Source organism: Myxine glutinosa, chromosome 4, assembly GCF_964187855.1.
Source record: "Myxine glutinosa chromosome 4, kmMyxGlut1.1, whole genome shotgun sequence".
NCBI classification, from domain to species: Eukaryota; Metazoa; Chordata; class Myxini; order Myxiniformes; family Myxinidae; genus Myxine; species Myxine glutinosa.
The window spans coordinates 126,639,592-126,657,393 of NC_136264.1; the positions used below are offsets into that span (position 1 = coordinate 126,639,592).

At 45.4% G+C, this 17,802-nt stretch overlaps 2 protein-coding genes across 9 annotated transcripts in view; one reads left to right on the forward strand and one right to left on the reverse strand.

Moving 5' to 3' along the window:
• Window positions 1–12,634, forward strand: part of MRPL48 (mitochondrial ribosomal protein L48) — a 37,401-nt gene extending 24,767 nt beyond the window's left edge. The window contains exons 5-6 of one of the 2 annotated variants that reach the window (XM_068113349.2): window positions 2,744–2,833; window positions 11,416–12,634. In XM_068113349.2, coding sequence (XP_067969450.2) covers window positions 2,744–2,833; window positions 11,416–11,493 — 168 coding nt within the window. In that variant the 3' untranslated portion in view covers window positions 11,494–12,634. Of the gene's footprint in view, window positions 1–2,743; window positions 2,834–7,174; window positions 7,534–11,415 lie in introns of those variants that run through there. The other variant, XM_068113348.2, reaches the window with a different exon arrangement.
• A 4,432-nt stretch (window positions 12,635–17,066) lies between these two features.
• Window positions 17,067–17,802, reverse strand: part of LOC137425189 (beta-arrestin-1) — a 31,383-nt gene continuing 30,647 nt past the window's right edge. For all 7 annotated transcript variants that reach the window (XM_068113353.2, XM_078776393.1, XM_078776392.1 and 4 more), the window contains one exon: window positions 17,067–17,798. In XM_068113353.2, the coding sequence (XP_067969454.1) occupies window positions 17,699–17,798 (100 nt within the window). In that variant the 3' untranslated portion in view covers window positions 17,067–17,698. The remainder of the gene's footprint in view (window positions 17,799–17,802) is intronic.

Genomic DNA, 17,802 nt, shown 5'->3' on the forward strand with positions numbered 1-17,802 from the left:
AAAATGGCCTCCAGTCAGCCATCTTGGATCTGATCTCAAAACAAATTGACGTGCTTATGTAACCCATCATTCATTATACATGTGCCAAGTTTTAACACGATCAGTAAATACATGTCTGAGAAATGGTTGAGGACGTGTTCAACATCAGGTGTTTTTTTTTTACAACTAAAATGGCCACAGTCTGCCATCTTTGATCGCATCGCAAAATAAAAATATGTGCATATGTATACCATCACGAGTTGTATTTGTGCCAAGTATGAACAAAATTGGTCTATACATCTCCGATAATATGGTTGTGAATGCACGGACAGATGGCCGAGACCCAATCCATAAGCCCCCGTTTCGGGCCAAGTCCAAAGGGCTCTAATAACAGCAGAAAGAGAGGTGAACACAACAGCAGGGTTTAGGGACATCGTAGATGACAACTTGTATATGTAATGGACATGGTGAAGAATGAGGGCTAGGGGAGGATCCAGGTGGTGAACAATATGGATATAGCTGCAAACGCAAGAAGGAACCAGAACGGCACTCTTCGACGTCACGTCGTCGACTGATATGCCTCTGCCCACATTATTACATCATTATAATACTTGTATCATGTTTAATTTAAATCCATTCAGCTGTGCCCAAGTTAGCACATTTTTACTGAACATGACCTCTGACCTTTGACCTCGTGACCCCAAAATCTAATCAGTTCATCTTTACCTCATTATACATACCTGCACCAAGTTTTACTAAGATTCCTTTAGCCTTTCTCAATAACGCAGTAACGAAAACCAATCGCGGACGGACGGACAGCCGGACGGATAACCTGAAAACTTAATTCCTCCGGGACTTCGTCGGCGGAGGCATAAAAACTGGAAACTCAGAAAGAGGTGGGGTTGGGGAGGATTGACAGGGTTACAAAGATCATGGTTGTGATTGGGTTGGAGGGAGGGGAGACCTGAGTTGGTGGTGAACAGTTTGAAGCCCTGGAGTGAAGAATTCGATTGAAGAGAATCAGGAAGTTGGTTCCACAGGTGGGGGAAAAAGAGGAACTAATGAGTGGACGTGAGCAGTGATTTTAGATTTTGAGAGCTTTATCGGGGGAGGAGTAGGGGTTCTGCTGGACTACATACACCCTGCAGAAACTGAGGGTGGGGCAAAATATGGAAAGGGCAGAGTGTGCAAGACCAAAATGAAAACGGTACGGGAGTTTACTTTTCTCAAAGCATTCACCATCCTGGATCACGGCATTCCGGTGGCCAGTCACGGGATTGTTGTTTTTCTATGGCCTTCTCGTCCGATCAAGTGCCGTACCATCCCATCATTACTTCTGCCACTGCAGGTGGATGGAGGTTATGTTTTTGCCCATCTGTTTGTCTGTTTGTCTGTCTGTCTGTATGTGAACAAGATATCTCAAAAAGTTGTGGATGGATTCGGACGAAATTTGGCAGAGAGGTAGTGTGTGTGACAAGGACGAGATGATTAGATTTTGGTGAAGATCCACATTCGGATCCGGCTACTAGAATTTATAAGTGATTCTTCACCATTGAGTGATAGGGCCAAAAACGATATATAGCAGGATATCTCAAAAAGTTGTGGACGGATTTGGACGAAACTTGGTGGAGAGGTTGGGTGTGTGACAAGAACGAAACTATTCAATTTTGGTTCAGGTCCAAATCCAGATCCGGTCTGTCAGTGGGATAAAAAACAACATAAACTGTTCAGCTTGGCGGAGGTGTTCTGGAACTCTACCAAGTGCCGTTCTAGTTGATTTGGTCACACTGGGTATCCTCTGCCTGAACTCAATGATGGCCAACGTGACATTGTTCACCATCACAACAAGGCATTCTGAGTTGCTTCGGTCTACATTATTGAGCTTAGGTTACTGCCTCTTCATTCTCCTGCTTGAAGCTGTCACCATTTTCAATGTTCTTGTTAACTCAACTGGACTATGTCCAGCTGAGTTTTTGTCGACACCCAGTGTCCGTCGTCCGTCGTCTGTCTGTCTGTCTGTCGTCTGTAAATAATTCGACGTCTCCGCTCTAAAAGTCACAAATATTGATTGAATTTGATGAAACTTGTTATGCAGCATCTCTAAGACATAAACTAGTTTGGGATTGCATTTGGGCATTGCACGCCCAAAAATGGGCGCGGCAGGGCGGCCATATTGAAAAATCGATTTTTGTTGACATAGACCAGTTGAGTTCAGGTTCCCTGGAACCTCTAGTGTTCCCTTTCTTTGGATGTGGAATGGGAAGTTCAATAGCCACTAGGAATCGATTTAGGCTGGATGTCCTTGACTTGCAAGTCCGATTATCCTTGTTTTTCCTGACACTGTCAGCCGTTTCCGTCGCCTCCGAGGAACTGTCTCTCAGGATGCAACCACAGAGTCGATGTCAATAGACAATCGTTGTCGGATGGTCACTGGGTTTGTCACTTGGTCATTGTTAGCTGTAACCCGAAAAAATGAGCAAATCGATGGTAAAACTACTTTCACGAAAAATGAGAAAATGTTCGGTGAAAATGCAGAAGTTCTGAGGAGGAAGCATTGATGTGAGAAATCTGATTTGCCCATGAGTTCTTACCCATCATTTCTCCCCATTATGTATTTCCATTGTTTTCACTGGCCTACACTTTGGTGTTTGCATCATTCTATCAATTATTTCTTCTTGATTATGTTCTTTGCACAGTTCTTCTTTCCTCCTCTGCAACCGCCCCGATTTTTATCAATGTAACTACCTGTCTTCCATCCTCACAGATTGGACGTATGCCCTCCTCCCTGGCACCTGTGCTACTGCAACAGCTGTTGGTTAACCTTCCTGAGGGTGTTGATCTCATGATAAAACCGGTACTGTCACAGCACATCGCACTTCAACAATGTACTTTACCACAATGCATTGTGCAACATCACTGTGCTGTACAAAAACCCACAATTTTTATGCCACCGCCCCTGAAGGTGGCTGGAGGCATGTTTTCGGGTTGTCCGTCCATACAGGCTAAACCTCGTTTTTCTCAGCAACCATATGTCCGATTGAGACGAAACTTTCACGGTAGGAGTGACACCCATGCAGAATGATTTTAATAATTGTGATGTCATAGGTCACGTGGTATGGCAGCCATCTTTGATTAAACGCAAATCATGAAAAAGTATTTCTCTGAAACCGCTAAATGGAAAAATTTGAAACTTGGCACATTGGCAAGTACTCCCAATAGGGAAGAAAAGCATGATAACGATGACATCATAGGTGAAGTGGTATACCAGCCAAAAATGTTTTGATGTAATTCCTCATCCTAAAAATCTAAAATTGCATGCACATGATCTGTGACCCATTTGTATTGAAATATAAAATTTATGACATCATAGGTCACATAGTTTGGCAGCCATATTGGATTGAACCGAAACCCTTAAAAACAAGCCCGAAAGTCTAACAGCGGCGTAGCCGGGCTTGTAAAATATTGTCGCGTGACTACCCTTGGTGAACACCTTAGGGTAGCACGGATGACCAAACGAGCTGTTACTCCGAGGCGTTCAGTCAAATGGCGGATAATTCGCGTGGGGGAGCTAGAGGGAGAGAGGAAATGGCTTCAACCCAACGCCTTACCTGAACGGCTTCCACCCAACATTTTCACCTGTAATAAATAACTCAAACCAACACAAAATTAAAATGTCCAAAAATACCGGCTTTATTGAAGAATGCCGGTAACAAAATAAAACAGGGTAACACTAAAATTTATATATGGAGCGCTCCCACACACAGAATCTAATACGGACAATGGCAAATATGACGATAAAAGAAAAACGTGTTATTTAATTGCACTTAGCTCACTCGACCGGTGCGTCTCGTCAAGACTCGTCCAGGCCCCGAGCGCGCAGTCTGGACGCAGCTCTGGTGTTGGCGGGAAATCCGCTCGCTCCTGCGCTGCTAGGCCTCAGTACGCCCTCGTTCACTCTGCCGCGCCCGCGCTGGCACGAAACAGGCCTTCCGCTCAAAGTGAACGGCAAGCACGCAGCCCGCTCTTCCACACCGTGCTCGTCCACCCGTCCTCTGCACGGAAAACCGCGGTTCCCGGGCCGCGGCTGTGCCTCTGCACGACCACCAGCAAGATGTCCCAACACGGCCGCTCGTGACGGCATCCAAATCAGCAGGGGCAAGAGTGGCAACAACGACCCTTTGCTATCGTCTCAAGAACGACATGGCACCAGAGCGGGAAAATGCCGGTCAGAGCATTCTGAACTCCCCACGCGTAAGAGGCCAAAATGTCAGGGACACAGTCTGTTGTTGCTTGGGCTCTGACGTCATCTCGACACGTCTCCGTCCCAACCCGATCAGTGTGTTTTTTTTTTGTTTTTTTTTGTTTTTTAATATACTGAATCGAGGCTCGTGAAAGAGCTAACATTTACTTCACAAACAAATCAACCAGACAAACAAAATATATAAAAAGAGGGAGCGGAAGACAAGATGGGGAGAGAAGGGGAAGCACACAAACACAACATTTGAGACCAGGGAGATGTGTGGGAGGGAGAGGGCTTGGGGGGAGGAGGCGTGGGAAGGGGGGGGTGGGGGGTGGGAGAAGTATAAAACACAAGGGTACCAAGGACTTCCAGGACAGAAGTTGGTATTTCAAAAAAGTGGATTTGGGGTGAAATTAGCGGGGGTAGAAAAGATCAAGGTTTTGGATGGGGGAAGATAAGAGATGGTGGTGAACAGCTGTTTTAAAGACCTGGAAGGTGGAGTGGGATTGAAGAGAGTGAGGGAGTTTGTTCCAGAGGTGGGAGAAAAGAGGAATGAAGGAGTGAAGGTGAGCAGAGAGTCTTGATTTTGGCAGTTTAACCATAAGAGGGTTGCAGGCAGATCTTGTGCGACCTGTAGGAATATTTGGGGGACAGAGCCAAGAGAGAGCTGGGGGGGGGCAAGGCCAGAGAGGAGTCGGTAGAAGACGGAAAGACCACCAACCTGCCTGTGGTGAGTGAGTGAAAGGCCCTTGGAGTTGGCTTCATCGCGGGAGATTCCAATGATTCTGAACGCTTTGGTTTCAACAGAGTGAAGACGAGCTAGGTGTGAGGCAGGAGCACCAGCCCCGAGGGGAGAGCAGTATTCCATTGAGCTGCGGATGAAAGCCTTGTATGTGGTGAGGAGCTCAGGTGTGCCAAGGAAGGACTTCGCACGACGGAGGATGCCCAGTCGGCGACTGGCTTTGGAGGCCAGATTTGAAATGTGGTTTTCCCAGGAAAGATCATGGCAGATAGTGAGACCCAAAAGCTTGAGTGACAGAACTTCTTGGAGAGGATTATTCAGAAAGTGGATGGGAGGGTTGTCCAGTCGGTCTTTTCGGAGAGTCATCGTAAGAGTGTGAGATTTGTCAGGATTGAAAGACATGTTCCACTTGTTTGCCCAGTCTGTGATTTTGTCCAGGTCTGCAGAGAGTGAGGAGGCTGCAGACTGCCAATCTGAGGGATGAGGAATGGAGCGACAGAGAGTAGAGTTCCATCTTACCTGTCCTTTCTGTCAATCAAACCCCGTCAAATCACTGCTCCTCGGGTGTGTGGCCTCACAGATCTTTCATCCTGTGTGCTTCAAAAGTCGGGGTAATTAGCATTAGTGCTTCATGCATGGTTTCCGGTGGTTTTATTAATTAGGGGTGTTTAATGGCGATTCTGGCTAGTGTCTATCATGTGGTGCCAAAAGGGACATAGAAATAAAGTACAGAGGTAACGACATACAGGGGATAAATTACCCATAATCCCTGAGCTAATTAACATGACCCCACCCCTCGTGATGGGAACAAAGATGCATCTTACACAACACCAGATTAGCTTTTTAAACAGCCGCTAATGCTGTTTATAACATTAAACAAATAAATTTGGAGGAATCCAGACATCCATGAGGTAAGTTTTACTTATAGAACTGAGGGAAGATCTCCTGTAATCTAGATTATACCCCACAAGGGTTAGGTACATACCGTTTTGTTGGAAGATCCGTAACTCCGATGCTTTCGATATTTGACGGTTATTTTAACAATCGGTTTGTTTGTGTTTCACACTGGATGAAAAACTTAACGGTAGAGCATGACGATTGTGATATATGACAGGTTCGACGATATGTTTGGCATGAACGGCAGATAAATCAAAATGGCGGTGTGGAGAGTCAGCTGCCATACCGCCGTAATGACATCAGACGAAATCACATCACTCTGCCATGTGACCAGATCCTCTTCCCTGATTGGTATATGTTTGAGGGGACATACATACATACATACATACATACATACATACATACATACAGACGGACAACCACTGCTCTAGACGGCTTTGCCCTCTGGGCTACACCGTAAAAAATATTCTCCCAAACCACCAAATCGATTGACTCAAAACTTTGTGTGTGTCATTAACTAGGCAAGGCGATTAAAACATGATCATGAAAACATCATTGGTCACATGGTGTGGCAGCCATATTGAATTAAAGGAAAATATGAAAGAATTATATCTCTGAAACCGCTTACCCCATTGATGTGAAATTTTACAAAAATATAATCTAACACCATTGTTGCATATAGTTTGAAAATGATGACATCATAGGTCATGTGGTTTGGCAGCCATCTTGGATAGAAAAACGAACCTTTTCTGATCAACTCGAAACTTCAAAAACCTGATCCCCTAACCATACATATGCAGAGTGTACATTTTAAGGTCATATGTCATGTGGTGTGGCAGCCATATTAGCTTGAAAGCTATTTTTTAAAATCCCTTCTCTGAAACCACTTCACCAATTGATGTGAAACCTGTCATGGCTGGTGAAAATGTGATACTTGAAAACAGCTGAAGGGATTTAAATCAAACTTGTTTATTTTTAGGACGGCGAACGAGGGCATCTACCCGTTGTGGGACTATGTGGAGGCATATTGGCGACAGTTGCATTGGTCTAGTTTTACAACTAAAATTGCCGCCAGTCGGCCATCTTTGATTTCATCGCATAACAAAATGATGTGCATATGTATACCATGATGTATTGCTACTATTACTGTTCTTGTTTATAAGCCTCTGGTGCTCATGTTTTTAAATACCTTAAATGGAGTCCAAAGCATACTTTTTTGAAATACTGACTTCTTTCCTTGAAGTTCTAGCAGTGACCATGTGTTTTATACCTCTCCCCACCCCCCCTTCCCCCTTCCCATGCCTCATCCCCCCAAGCACTCTGCCTCCTACAGATCTCTGGATGTCCCTGTTCTCTACTGTTGTACTTGTGTGCTTCCCTCTCTCCCCATCTTGTCCCCTGCTCCCTTTATTATATGTTTTTATGTGTCCGTTTGTTTTTTTTGTGATTTAAATGTTAGCTCTTACACGAGCCTCAATCTTGTATATAAAAAAAACAAAACAAAAAAACACGACACATTGTCAATACTAGCATGGATCGGCTTGCTGCGCTCACCTCACCATACGTCGCTGCAGAGGCATGGGCTTGTTTTAACTGAGGGTAGTGACCTGGCTGTACTTCAGTTGCTGTGTTGTCATGATTTGCACCAATCATAATACAAAGATTAATTTTTTCATTTGTAATAATGGTGATATTATTTATTTGTAATTTTAAAAGGTCCAATTGGTCTAAAGCTCTAAATGGTCAAGGGACCAAGCTGATCTAACAGATTCAAACGGTCTTGCGGATATTGAAGTACTTAAGGGCCTTCATGGCCTTTTTTTTTTTTTTTTTTTTTTGTATACAACATCGCGGCTCATGTAAGAGCTGACATTAATCACACAAAAAACGGACACATAAAACATATAATAAAGGGAGGAGGAGACAAGATGGGGAGAGAGAGGGAAGCACACAAGTACAATAGTAGAGAACAGGGACATCGGGAGATCTGTGGGGGGTAGAGGGCTTGGGGTGAAGGGGCATGGGAAGGGGGGGGGGAGGGTGGGAGAGTCAGAGGTATAAAACACGTGGACACTGCTAGGACTTCCAGGAAAGAAGTCGGTATTTCAAAAAAGTGGATCTGGGGTGAATTAACGGGGGTAGAAAAGATCAAGGTTTTGGATGGGGGAAGATAAAAGATGGTGGTTAACAGCTGTTTTAAAGACCTGGAGGGAGGAGTGGGATTGAAGAGAGTGAGGGAGTTTGTTCCAGAGGTGGGAGAAATGGGGAATGAAAGAGTGAAGGTGAGCAGAGTATCTTGATTTTGGCAGTTTAACCATAAGAGGGTTGCAGGCAGATCTTTGTGCGACCTGTAGGAATATTTGGGGGACAGAGTACAGAGAGAGCTGGGGGAGCAAGGCCGGAGAGGAGTCTGTAGAAGACAGAAAGACCACCAAACCTGCCTGCAGTGAGTGAGTGAAAGGCCCTCGGAGTTAGCTTCATCGTGGGAGATTCCAATGATTCTGAAAGCTTTTGTTTCAACAGCGTGAAGCGGAGCTAGGTGTTAGGCAGGAGCACCGGCCCAGAGGGGAGCACCGGCCCAGAAGGGAGAACAGTATTCCATTGAGCTGCGGATGAAAGCCTTGTATGTGGTGAGAAGCTCAGGTGTGCCAAGGAGGGACTTCGCATGACGGAGGATGCCCAGTCGGCGACTGGCTTTGGAGGCCAGCTTGGAAATGTGGTTTTCCCAGGAAAGATCATGGCAGATAGTGAGACCCAAAAGCATTAGCGACAGAACTTTTTGGAGAGGATTGTTGAGAAAGTAGATGGGAAGGTTGTCCAGTCGGTCTTTTCGGAGAGACATAGTAAGAGTGTGAGATTTGTCATGATTGAAAGACATGTTCCACTTGTTTGACCAGTCTGATTTTCTCCAGGTCTGCAGAGAGTGAGGAGGCTGCAGACTGCCAATCTGAGGGATGAGGAATGGAACGGCAGAGAGTGGAGTCATCAGCAAAGAGATAGAGGATTTTCTGGAGAGTCGGAGAGATCATTGATAAAGACCAGAAAAAGCACAGGGCCCAGAACACTGCCTTGGGGAACTCCAGCCAGAACAGGAAGAGGAGATGAGAAAAACCCATTCAAGGCCATACGTTGACTATGACCAGAGAGGAAATCCACAAGCCATGCGTGGAGATTTCCATGGATACCATAGGAGGAGAGTTTGGTGAGCAGAGCAGGGTGCCAGAACTTATCGAAGGCACGTGATATGTCAATGGAGACAGCTCTGATTTCCTGTTTGGCATTGAGGACCTCCATCCATTGTTGAGACAGCAGAAGCAGCATGGTCTGAATCCAAATTGATGATCAGAGATCAAGCCATTGGAGAAGAGAAAGGATTTGATATCCGAAGTTTCTGATCTGATATGAAATATCAGCTGTGAGATCTTGTAGAGAAAGGTGTGTTTATTTCTGAAGCATGTCCAATCAATTGAATTGGCTACAGGTGGACTCCAATCAAGTTGTGGAGACATGTCATGAATGACCAGAAGAAATTGGATGCATCTCAGCTCAATTTTGAGTGTCTTGGCAAAGGGGTTGAATACTTATTGACTTGACACAATTAAGCTTTTCATTTATAATTATTTTGTAAAATAAAAAAATAAAAAAAAAAGATCTAAAAACAAAATTCTACTTTGACATTATGTGGTGTTGTGTCGATCAGTGACAAAAAAGTCTCAATTGAATCCTTTTTTTTATTCAAGCTGTAACACAACAAAATGTGAAAAACGTCAAGGGTGTCAACACAAAAAACGTCAATACTTTCTGAAGGCACTGTATGTATATATATATATATATATATATATATACATGTGTCATTCATCCCATGGAATATGCAGCAAATGTTCAAAAACCTGCTTCTGTATCCTAATAGTGGATTTGGAAAACAGGCAGCAGGCACCATCGTAGTGTGATGTGGATTGGAAAGAGTGGGCGACCCCTTGTGGTGCATAAGTGACAGGTGTGATGTCCTGCAGTTTCTGTGCTGTTGTTCCTAGCTTTGTTGTAGAGCTGCAAGCCAAGTAGGAGAAGGAGCACATCTAACCCCCTCCCCTCCCCTCTTCGGCCCCCAACCCCCATACTTTATGATTATAACACCTCCCCCAACTCGAATCCCACTCTTCATCTCCAATTTTTTTGTGACTGGTCCAGGATGGCATTGGTGGGGATTGCCCAAATATGGGCAAGGACTTACTGTTGCAGGTGGTGTGAGACAACGGGTTATGAGTTATGAAGGGAGAGAAACACACACACACACACACACACACACACACACACAGACACACACACACTCACATGGAGGTGGATACGTTGAGACCAGGGATGGCTCAGTTTCACCTTCTGAAACCAGCATGTGGAGATAACAACCAAACACACAGAGTGGTTCATCAGGACAATAAAGAGCTGGAAGGGTAAGCACCTTCAGCTTTGACATATGTCAGACATTTACTGGTCTGGCATCTGTCTACTTATTTAGCTCGCTGAATATGGCATAAAGGCTGCCTAATTCCTGACTAGCTGACTTTCTCCACCTCTGCAGTCCATGCAGTGCTATCAATGGATCCTCTTTGCCATTGGAAGCTGTATTTCCTCAAGGCAGAATTCTGGACCCATCTTGTTCCTCATCTATCTAAAACACACCTCCGATGCTACGGAAAACACACTTCCTTTTTTGCAGATGACGCCACATTGTCGTACAGTATCCCATCTCGGAGGCAGACGGGCAGCTGCATCACTCTCTGCTGATCTGGAATTTATTTAAATGCCGGTCTGCAAATGGAACATGCATTTCAACCCTGAAAAATCAGTCTCACCATGTGCTGGAAGGATTGTCATTGCAATCCACCTATGCATATGGTGAGCTACTGGAAGCTGTTCAGTCTCTTGGACTCGACATCAGCCATCACCTACCCTGGGCTGATCATCTTGAAAAGCCGAACTCCAAAGCAGGTGCAGATTGGACATCCTCCATCTTTCCAAATCATTCCTTGAAAAATCAGGTCTGCTTGCAGCATACAGGGCTCAATGGAGTAGCACGCTCCACTTTGGTGGAGATATGAATCACTCCAGCATCACACCTTTCTCTTGTGCTTTCTCTCTCTCCTTCTTTCTGTTATAGAATCTTTGGAGTCTAAAGCTCTTGATCTTTTTGGCATCTTTAGCATTGTGGCCAAAAGTCGACAGTGGACTTTTCGTCTTCTTCTTCTTTCTTTTTTTAACCACTCTATTCCAGTGTAACCAGTTCCTTCTGCTCTCTCTCAGCCCTCTGACCCTACCCAACTCTTCCAGGATGCACACATTCTTCCCGTTAACCCATCCTGATTAAACGCCAAAATCCAGGGTTATTACACACCTCCACCCTGTCTTATCCCCTGTTACTCCATTTGGAATCCCCCGTTACACCACGTGCACATGACAGTAGGTTTGTCTGAGGTGGCATTCATAGTACTTATTAATGGCATTCAAGTAGTGCTTTTATTGTTTGGTATAGATTGGGTATTTTTTTTGGTTTTTTTTGCAGCACACCGATGAAGATTTCCAGCTCCGATTCAAGACTCGGCCTGAGATGTCGCGACTGCAGGAAGAGCTCAAACGATGAAGAGCATCCATTCATCCGCTGCAGCCCAGGATATGTACATCTTGCTTTGGCAAAGTCCCGTTCAGTTTAAAAAATGTATTTTTAAGGGGCCAGAGCATTGTGATAGAATCCATGCATTTGGAGGAATGTTGCATATCAAAGCATAATTTTTCTTCCTGTGATAAGTAAAATGTGTGTCTCATTTGAAACTCCCACTACTACAACTTTGTTTTGGCCCCAATTGTTTCGAACTTCTTGTTGGGTTAGCCAGCGATAGTTTTTATTTTATTTTATTTATTATTCATTTTAGTTCAAGTCTTTCACGAACCGGCTGGCCAGGCCCTGATGATCAACCCCTGGAGTTGATCTGGGCAGGATTTTGGAATTTGTGCAAGGTGCTGGTATTAATCCAACTACTCTTTGTTGAAGATGGCATCGGGATCTTTAACATCCACCAACTAATGCTAATGGACTGGTATCCAGTTTAACGTCCATCTGGGGGATGGTGAACTTTGTGATGCAATGCCCTGTTGAGAAGCAGTGATTTAACAGTCAGGAATCAAACCCAGACACCTCAAAGTAAGTCTGCTACTGCTGCACCAACCAGTTGAAAAACATCTTGTTGAAAAATAAACAAACATCTTACCATAATTCACCAAATATCCTTTCATCCACTCGCAGGTACCGCAAAAACGGCTGAACCGATCGCAACGATATTTTGGGTGGGTATTCCTGGGACCCCTGGGAGTAAAATAGGCTATATTGTTTTTCCAAGTCTTCCAATTTTCCCAAACACTGTGGAATAATATTTACCGATATGAACAGTGATGTGGCTTTTAATGAAATTCTACGTACCAGGAGAGAGTCGATCGACTCCTGACGAACTCTTCCTATAGAAACGTGTAGCTCCGAAGTAACACGGCAGCGTGAGCAAAGCGACTGAGAAATAGGTGAAGCGGCTGCTTCCGTGTTACAGATTCGGCGCGCACTCTTCACACATAAACGTGCGACTGAGAAAGACGTGTAGTGGCCACTTCCGTTTTGCAGAATTCAATCTTTTTTCAAAATGGGCGCCATGTACTGTTTAGATTTTGATGATTTGCGTGTGATATGATTCGACGGATGTTTATTTGAATCGTTTAAAATAAAAAAAGCCTTCTGATATTTTGCCTTTTCATTTGGGCCTCCCAAATGAAGCCCCGCCACACTTTTTGCAAACTTTACATTTCAAATTCAGGGTGTTCCAAAAAGACCCGGACAACTTTGGTTGTTTATACATTTAGAATCAAACGATACAACGACACCCTTTGGTTTATACGATACAGAAACTCAGTTTTGTGCACACCATCAATACACTTTAATGTGAGCTCCGTTTGTCGCGTGCAGGTACACGAGTTCTTGCCATGTTCGGCTCAGCATGTTTGCGTCCACCAGTGCGCATGAAGCTGTGATCCGAGAACGAAGATCCTGTGGTTTTGCCAGCTTGATGTTGCAAACAACATTTTTGACAAACCCCCACAAAAAAATCAAGTTGGGTTATGTCTCGTCTCTCCTCCATATCAAGTGGGGGCCAGGCGATTGGTCCGTCTTGCCCAATCCAGCGACTTGGATTTTTTTTTTCATTCAGGACGGTTCAAACGACCAAGGCCCAATGGGGGGGGACGCTGTCCTATTGAAAAATGATATCGGGTTTCCGGTCTTCAATCTGTGGGAAGGCCAACCCTTCCAACATGTTCATATAAATTGTTGAGGTCACTGTATCCTCCGCAAAGAAAAACGGATCCACAAAGCGGTCATGGAGAAGGCCACACCACATATTGACCTTTGGACTGTCGCGTATGTGTTCAATACCCACGTGGGTGTTTACAGAGCCCCAGATCCTCATATTGTGCCAGTTAACCTTCCCCGATACATTATACATCAATCGACTTCTGGTGAAACTGCCAAAATCCAGAATCATTGCTCACCTCCACTCATTCGTTTCTCTTTTTTCCCCCCACCTGTCGGGAACCAACTTCCACATTCTCTTCAATCTCATTTTTCCCTTCAGGTTTTCAAGACACCTGTTCACCACCATCTCAGATCATCGACCATTCAAAATAATATTTTCTACCCTCGTTAAACCCCCAAGCGCACCTCTCCAAATGTTTAGAGTTTCCTTCTGTATCCATCTTGTCTACCCCATCCCATGCGTCCTTTACCCTGCCCCTCATTCCTCCCCACACCCATGATTTGTCCAGGTCTCTCTGTATTTTGTCCTTCAACCCTATTGTTGGTGTATCCCCTCTCTCTACTGTTTGTTTTGTTCTGCTGCATCCTGATCCATTCAGTGTTCTTGCTCTTGCACTCGCCTTGACTCTGTATACAACAAATATACCAGAGATATTTGGTAAACAGTGAGAATTTCTGTTTAGTGTAAATTAATCACAGAGCATTAGATGTGCACTATCTTAACGCATCATGGCCAAGCCATGCCAAGATAAGGCCGAGAAAAAGATATTTCCGGGTTCTGGTCAGCGCGCGCATCGATTTTGACCCTGCGCGTCAACAATTTATTTTTTCAAATCTGGTATCGACGTTCGCGCACGGTTCTCCCCTACAATACTGCGTTCAGTTTGTCCAAATCTATCCAGCCGTTCCAAAGATATGAGTAGTTATGTGTGCCGTGACGTCATGAATCCAATAGGGAAGTTGCATGTGACGTCATCGTCTTAGTCACGTGACCCCTTGGGTGGCAAAACATTGCTTCTGCCACCATACGTAATGGCGGCAATTTGAAACTCGTCTCACATATAAATTGCCCCCTACACGATGGTAAAGAGTTGTTATGCTGTCTGATGTACAGCCTGATTTCATAAGGGATCAGGCTTGTCATTCTACCGTTTTCCGGACGACACAACGCTAAAACGGATTCATGGCTGCCTTGATTGCAGCTCTCAGGTGAGAATATGGCTCATGAGGTTGTTACGTTCGCTCGCGAAGCGAAAAGCAGGATTTACGTAGGCCTACATGTGGAGTGTGTGTGGCATACGTGTGGCGTACTTGTGGAGTGTGTGGCGTACGTGTGGTGTGTGTGGCATACATGTGGAGTGTGTGTGGCATACTTGTGGAGTGTGTGTGGCGTACGTGTGGAGTGTGTGTGGCGTACGTGTGGTGTGTGTGGCGTACGTGTGGAGTGTGTGTGGCATACGTGTGGAGTGTGTGGCGTACTTGTGGCATACGTGTGGCGTACTTGTGGAGTGTGTGGCGTACGTGTGGTGTGTGTGGCATACATGTGGAGTGTGTGTGGCATACTTGTGGAGTGTGTGTGGCATACTTGTGGAGTGTGTGTGGCGTACGTGTGGTGTGTGTGGCGTACGTGTGGAGTGTGTGTGGCATACGTGTGGAGTGTGTGGCGTACTTGTGGCATATGTGTGGAGTGTGTGTGGCGTACTTGTGGAGTGTGTGTGGCGTACGTGTGGAGTGTGTGTGGACTGTGGAGTGTGTGTGGCATACTTGTGGGTCCACACAGGTCCACAGGCAGGTGACACAGCCTCAGTTTCTCGCAATACCGCGAAAATGCCTCAACGGGCAAGCTACGGGCGTAAACTGACAGGTCCGTCTGATCAAACAGCTTTCCCACCATGTTGTTTATGCCACCCAAAATGGCGGCCGGAACCGGTTGCCATGGACGACGCTCACGCGATGCAAGGCCTCTATCGGCTGGATATTGTCATTTATTGAAACGAAGACGTTCTTTGTCGGGTTCGTGTGAAGCAACCAGAAGGCCGAAAGAGCTGCGGGTGGTCTTGTTAGTTAGGTCTGGATCCTATTTCGTTTGACATGAAGTTGTAGGTGTCTGTGATAATCTGGTGGACTGGGAGAAGAGATCGTGGGAGACCATCGGCCTGTTAGACCACTTGCGCATGCGCAGTGTTGACGCGATTGACGCATTGGAATGTTTGACGGTACGGCGAGGCGATCTCGAGAACGAAATGGCAGTCTATAATATGCTTGAAGAACTTAATAATTTTCAGAATAAATACATTTTAAAATAACTTAAGCTTGTGTTCATTATTTACAAAAAAAAGGCCTACAAGTCCCATTGGCTGTCTTTAATTTCTCTCTGGACGGCACCACAGCAGATGAGGAGGAGCGCAAGGCATGAGGACACAAAAAAACCTATATTGCAATCCATGCTTTTCAAAAAAGAAAAAAAAACGCATTGCCGCATCAATTCTGGAACTTTGGTCTGACCAGAGACCAGCAATATATTTTTTTTGGCCTAACCCCAGGTAGGTTCACTCAGCCTGTCATCATTCCGAGGTCAGCAAAACGAGTACCAACTTGCTGTGAAAAGTGAGCCGGTCATGTGTCCTGTGTTGTGTCAGAGTGGTGACCCGGTCGTGCATCCTGTGTGTGTCGGAGTGGCGACCCGGTCGTGCATCCTGTGTGTCGGAGTGGCGACCCGGTCGTGCATGCTGTGTTGGGTCGGAGTGGCGACCCAGTCGTGCATGCTGTGTGTGTCGGAGTGGCGACCCGGTCGTGCATCCTGTGTGTGTCGGAGTGGCGACCCGGTCGTGCATCCTGTGTGTGTCCGAGTGGCGACCCGGTCGTGCATGCTGTGTTGTGTCGGAGTGCCGATCCGGTCGTGCATCCTGTGTGTTTCGAGGGGCGACCCGGTCGTGCATCCTGTGTGCGTCGAAGTGGCGACCTGTCCAGGACTGTCCTTCTAGCCGATGAAACTGCTTCGGCAACCTTGTGTGCCTGACAGCGTGGCGTGAGGGGGACCATCCGTTCATCCACTCCTTGGCATCGATCGTCCTGCTTTGCTGAAAATCATCACTTGTCAGGTTTTGACAAGTGTTTGTGAGAGATGTAGATATTTCCATATTTGTATCATGTTCATTATTCCCTCCTGAAACGAAAATGTGAAAAAGCCTCCAAATTGCATCTGTTTGGATGTCTCCTTTACTTATTATTTTCAAAAGCACATAATAAATAATTGAGGTATTTAATCATGTGAGGATGAAAGGAATGTGTTTGTTGGCAAACGGTATGGCCACACTAATTTGGTGGTGGCCCATACTCGTGGCAGTGTGTTGGTCATTCACGACAAGTCAGGAACGTTTCCTTAGCTAAGAAGCAGTCTTGAACAGGTTGCCATTCCGTCTCTGGATATGGAGATTTCCACGGAGCAGCCATGGAAAGAAAACCTACACTAGTGAGGGCAATGAACAACACTATCTACTTCACCCACTCTACCAGGAAGCCATTATTTTTCAATGACATCCAACCTTAATTGATAATTACCAGAAGCGGCAGTCGATATCAACTTGTGCGTCAATCCGCCATATTTTTCAGTTCATGGACGACTGTACGTCCGCCTGCCTCTCTAATCGAAACCGTCCTCTGTGTGTTTGCTCTTCGATGAGCCTTGACTTTGCATACAAAGAAAAGGGCAGTTCTGTAAGGCACCTTGATAAGATCACCTTTCCTCCACATCAACTTAATTTGCTAATCGCCATCAATATGCTTGAAGCCACAGTGGAAGTATTCTCCGTTGTAAGCCAGTTGTGTCCAACAGAATGGGATGTAATGCACAGTTGCACACGTTGTTTGGTTGCCATATAATTGATACACTAATGTGTACTCCACAAATGTGACATATGCCATTGTTCTAGTGCAAGCTGAAGTGAAAATGTGGAAAATACATTCGGGCACAGTATCACGTCAGCAGCAATGTGGACAATAAACCATTTTGGCGACACGTTGCAGCAGCGAAGACAAAAGAAAGAAAGAAAAAAAAGCATCTTTGTGTTTATATAACAGTAATAACAATCATAACATTAATAAATAAAAAAGCTATTTGCCTCCTCCATTCCGAGGATGCTGGATCCGGTGGCGTGCCACCAGGTCCCATTAACGCATCGTCTTGGTACCACTGGACTCGTGCTCACCAATAGGGCGCTAAGATTTTCACACACCAGCTACATTAGACATTCACCACAACATCGTGATGGCACTTGTTTTTACAAGACACTGCACTGACAACCACGGTTTGATTCCATACAATGAAATAAGGGGATGGCGTGGAGAGTGCAGCGCAAACCCCAAATTTCTCCAACCCCCTCTGGGAACGTTATGGTTGGCCACGTGTTTGGTAAAGCAAAGGGAGTGCATTTTCAGGGTGGCGTCTGGTCCGTGCTGACTTGGCAGTCCTCGATTTCCACCGTGAGGTTCCGGTCTAGATCTCGGTAGCTGTTTCAGTCGCATTTAGCTCCACGAAACACTGGAGCCTTTGCCGAGCAAAGTCTTCAAACACGATGTCATCATCAGGTAGATCACTGC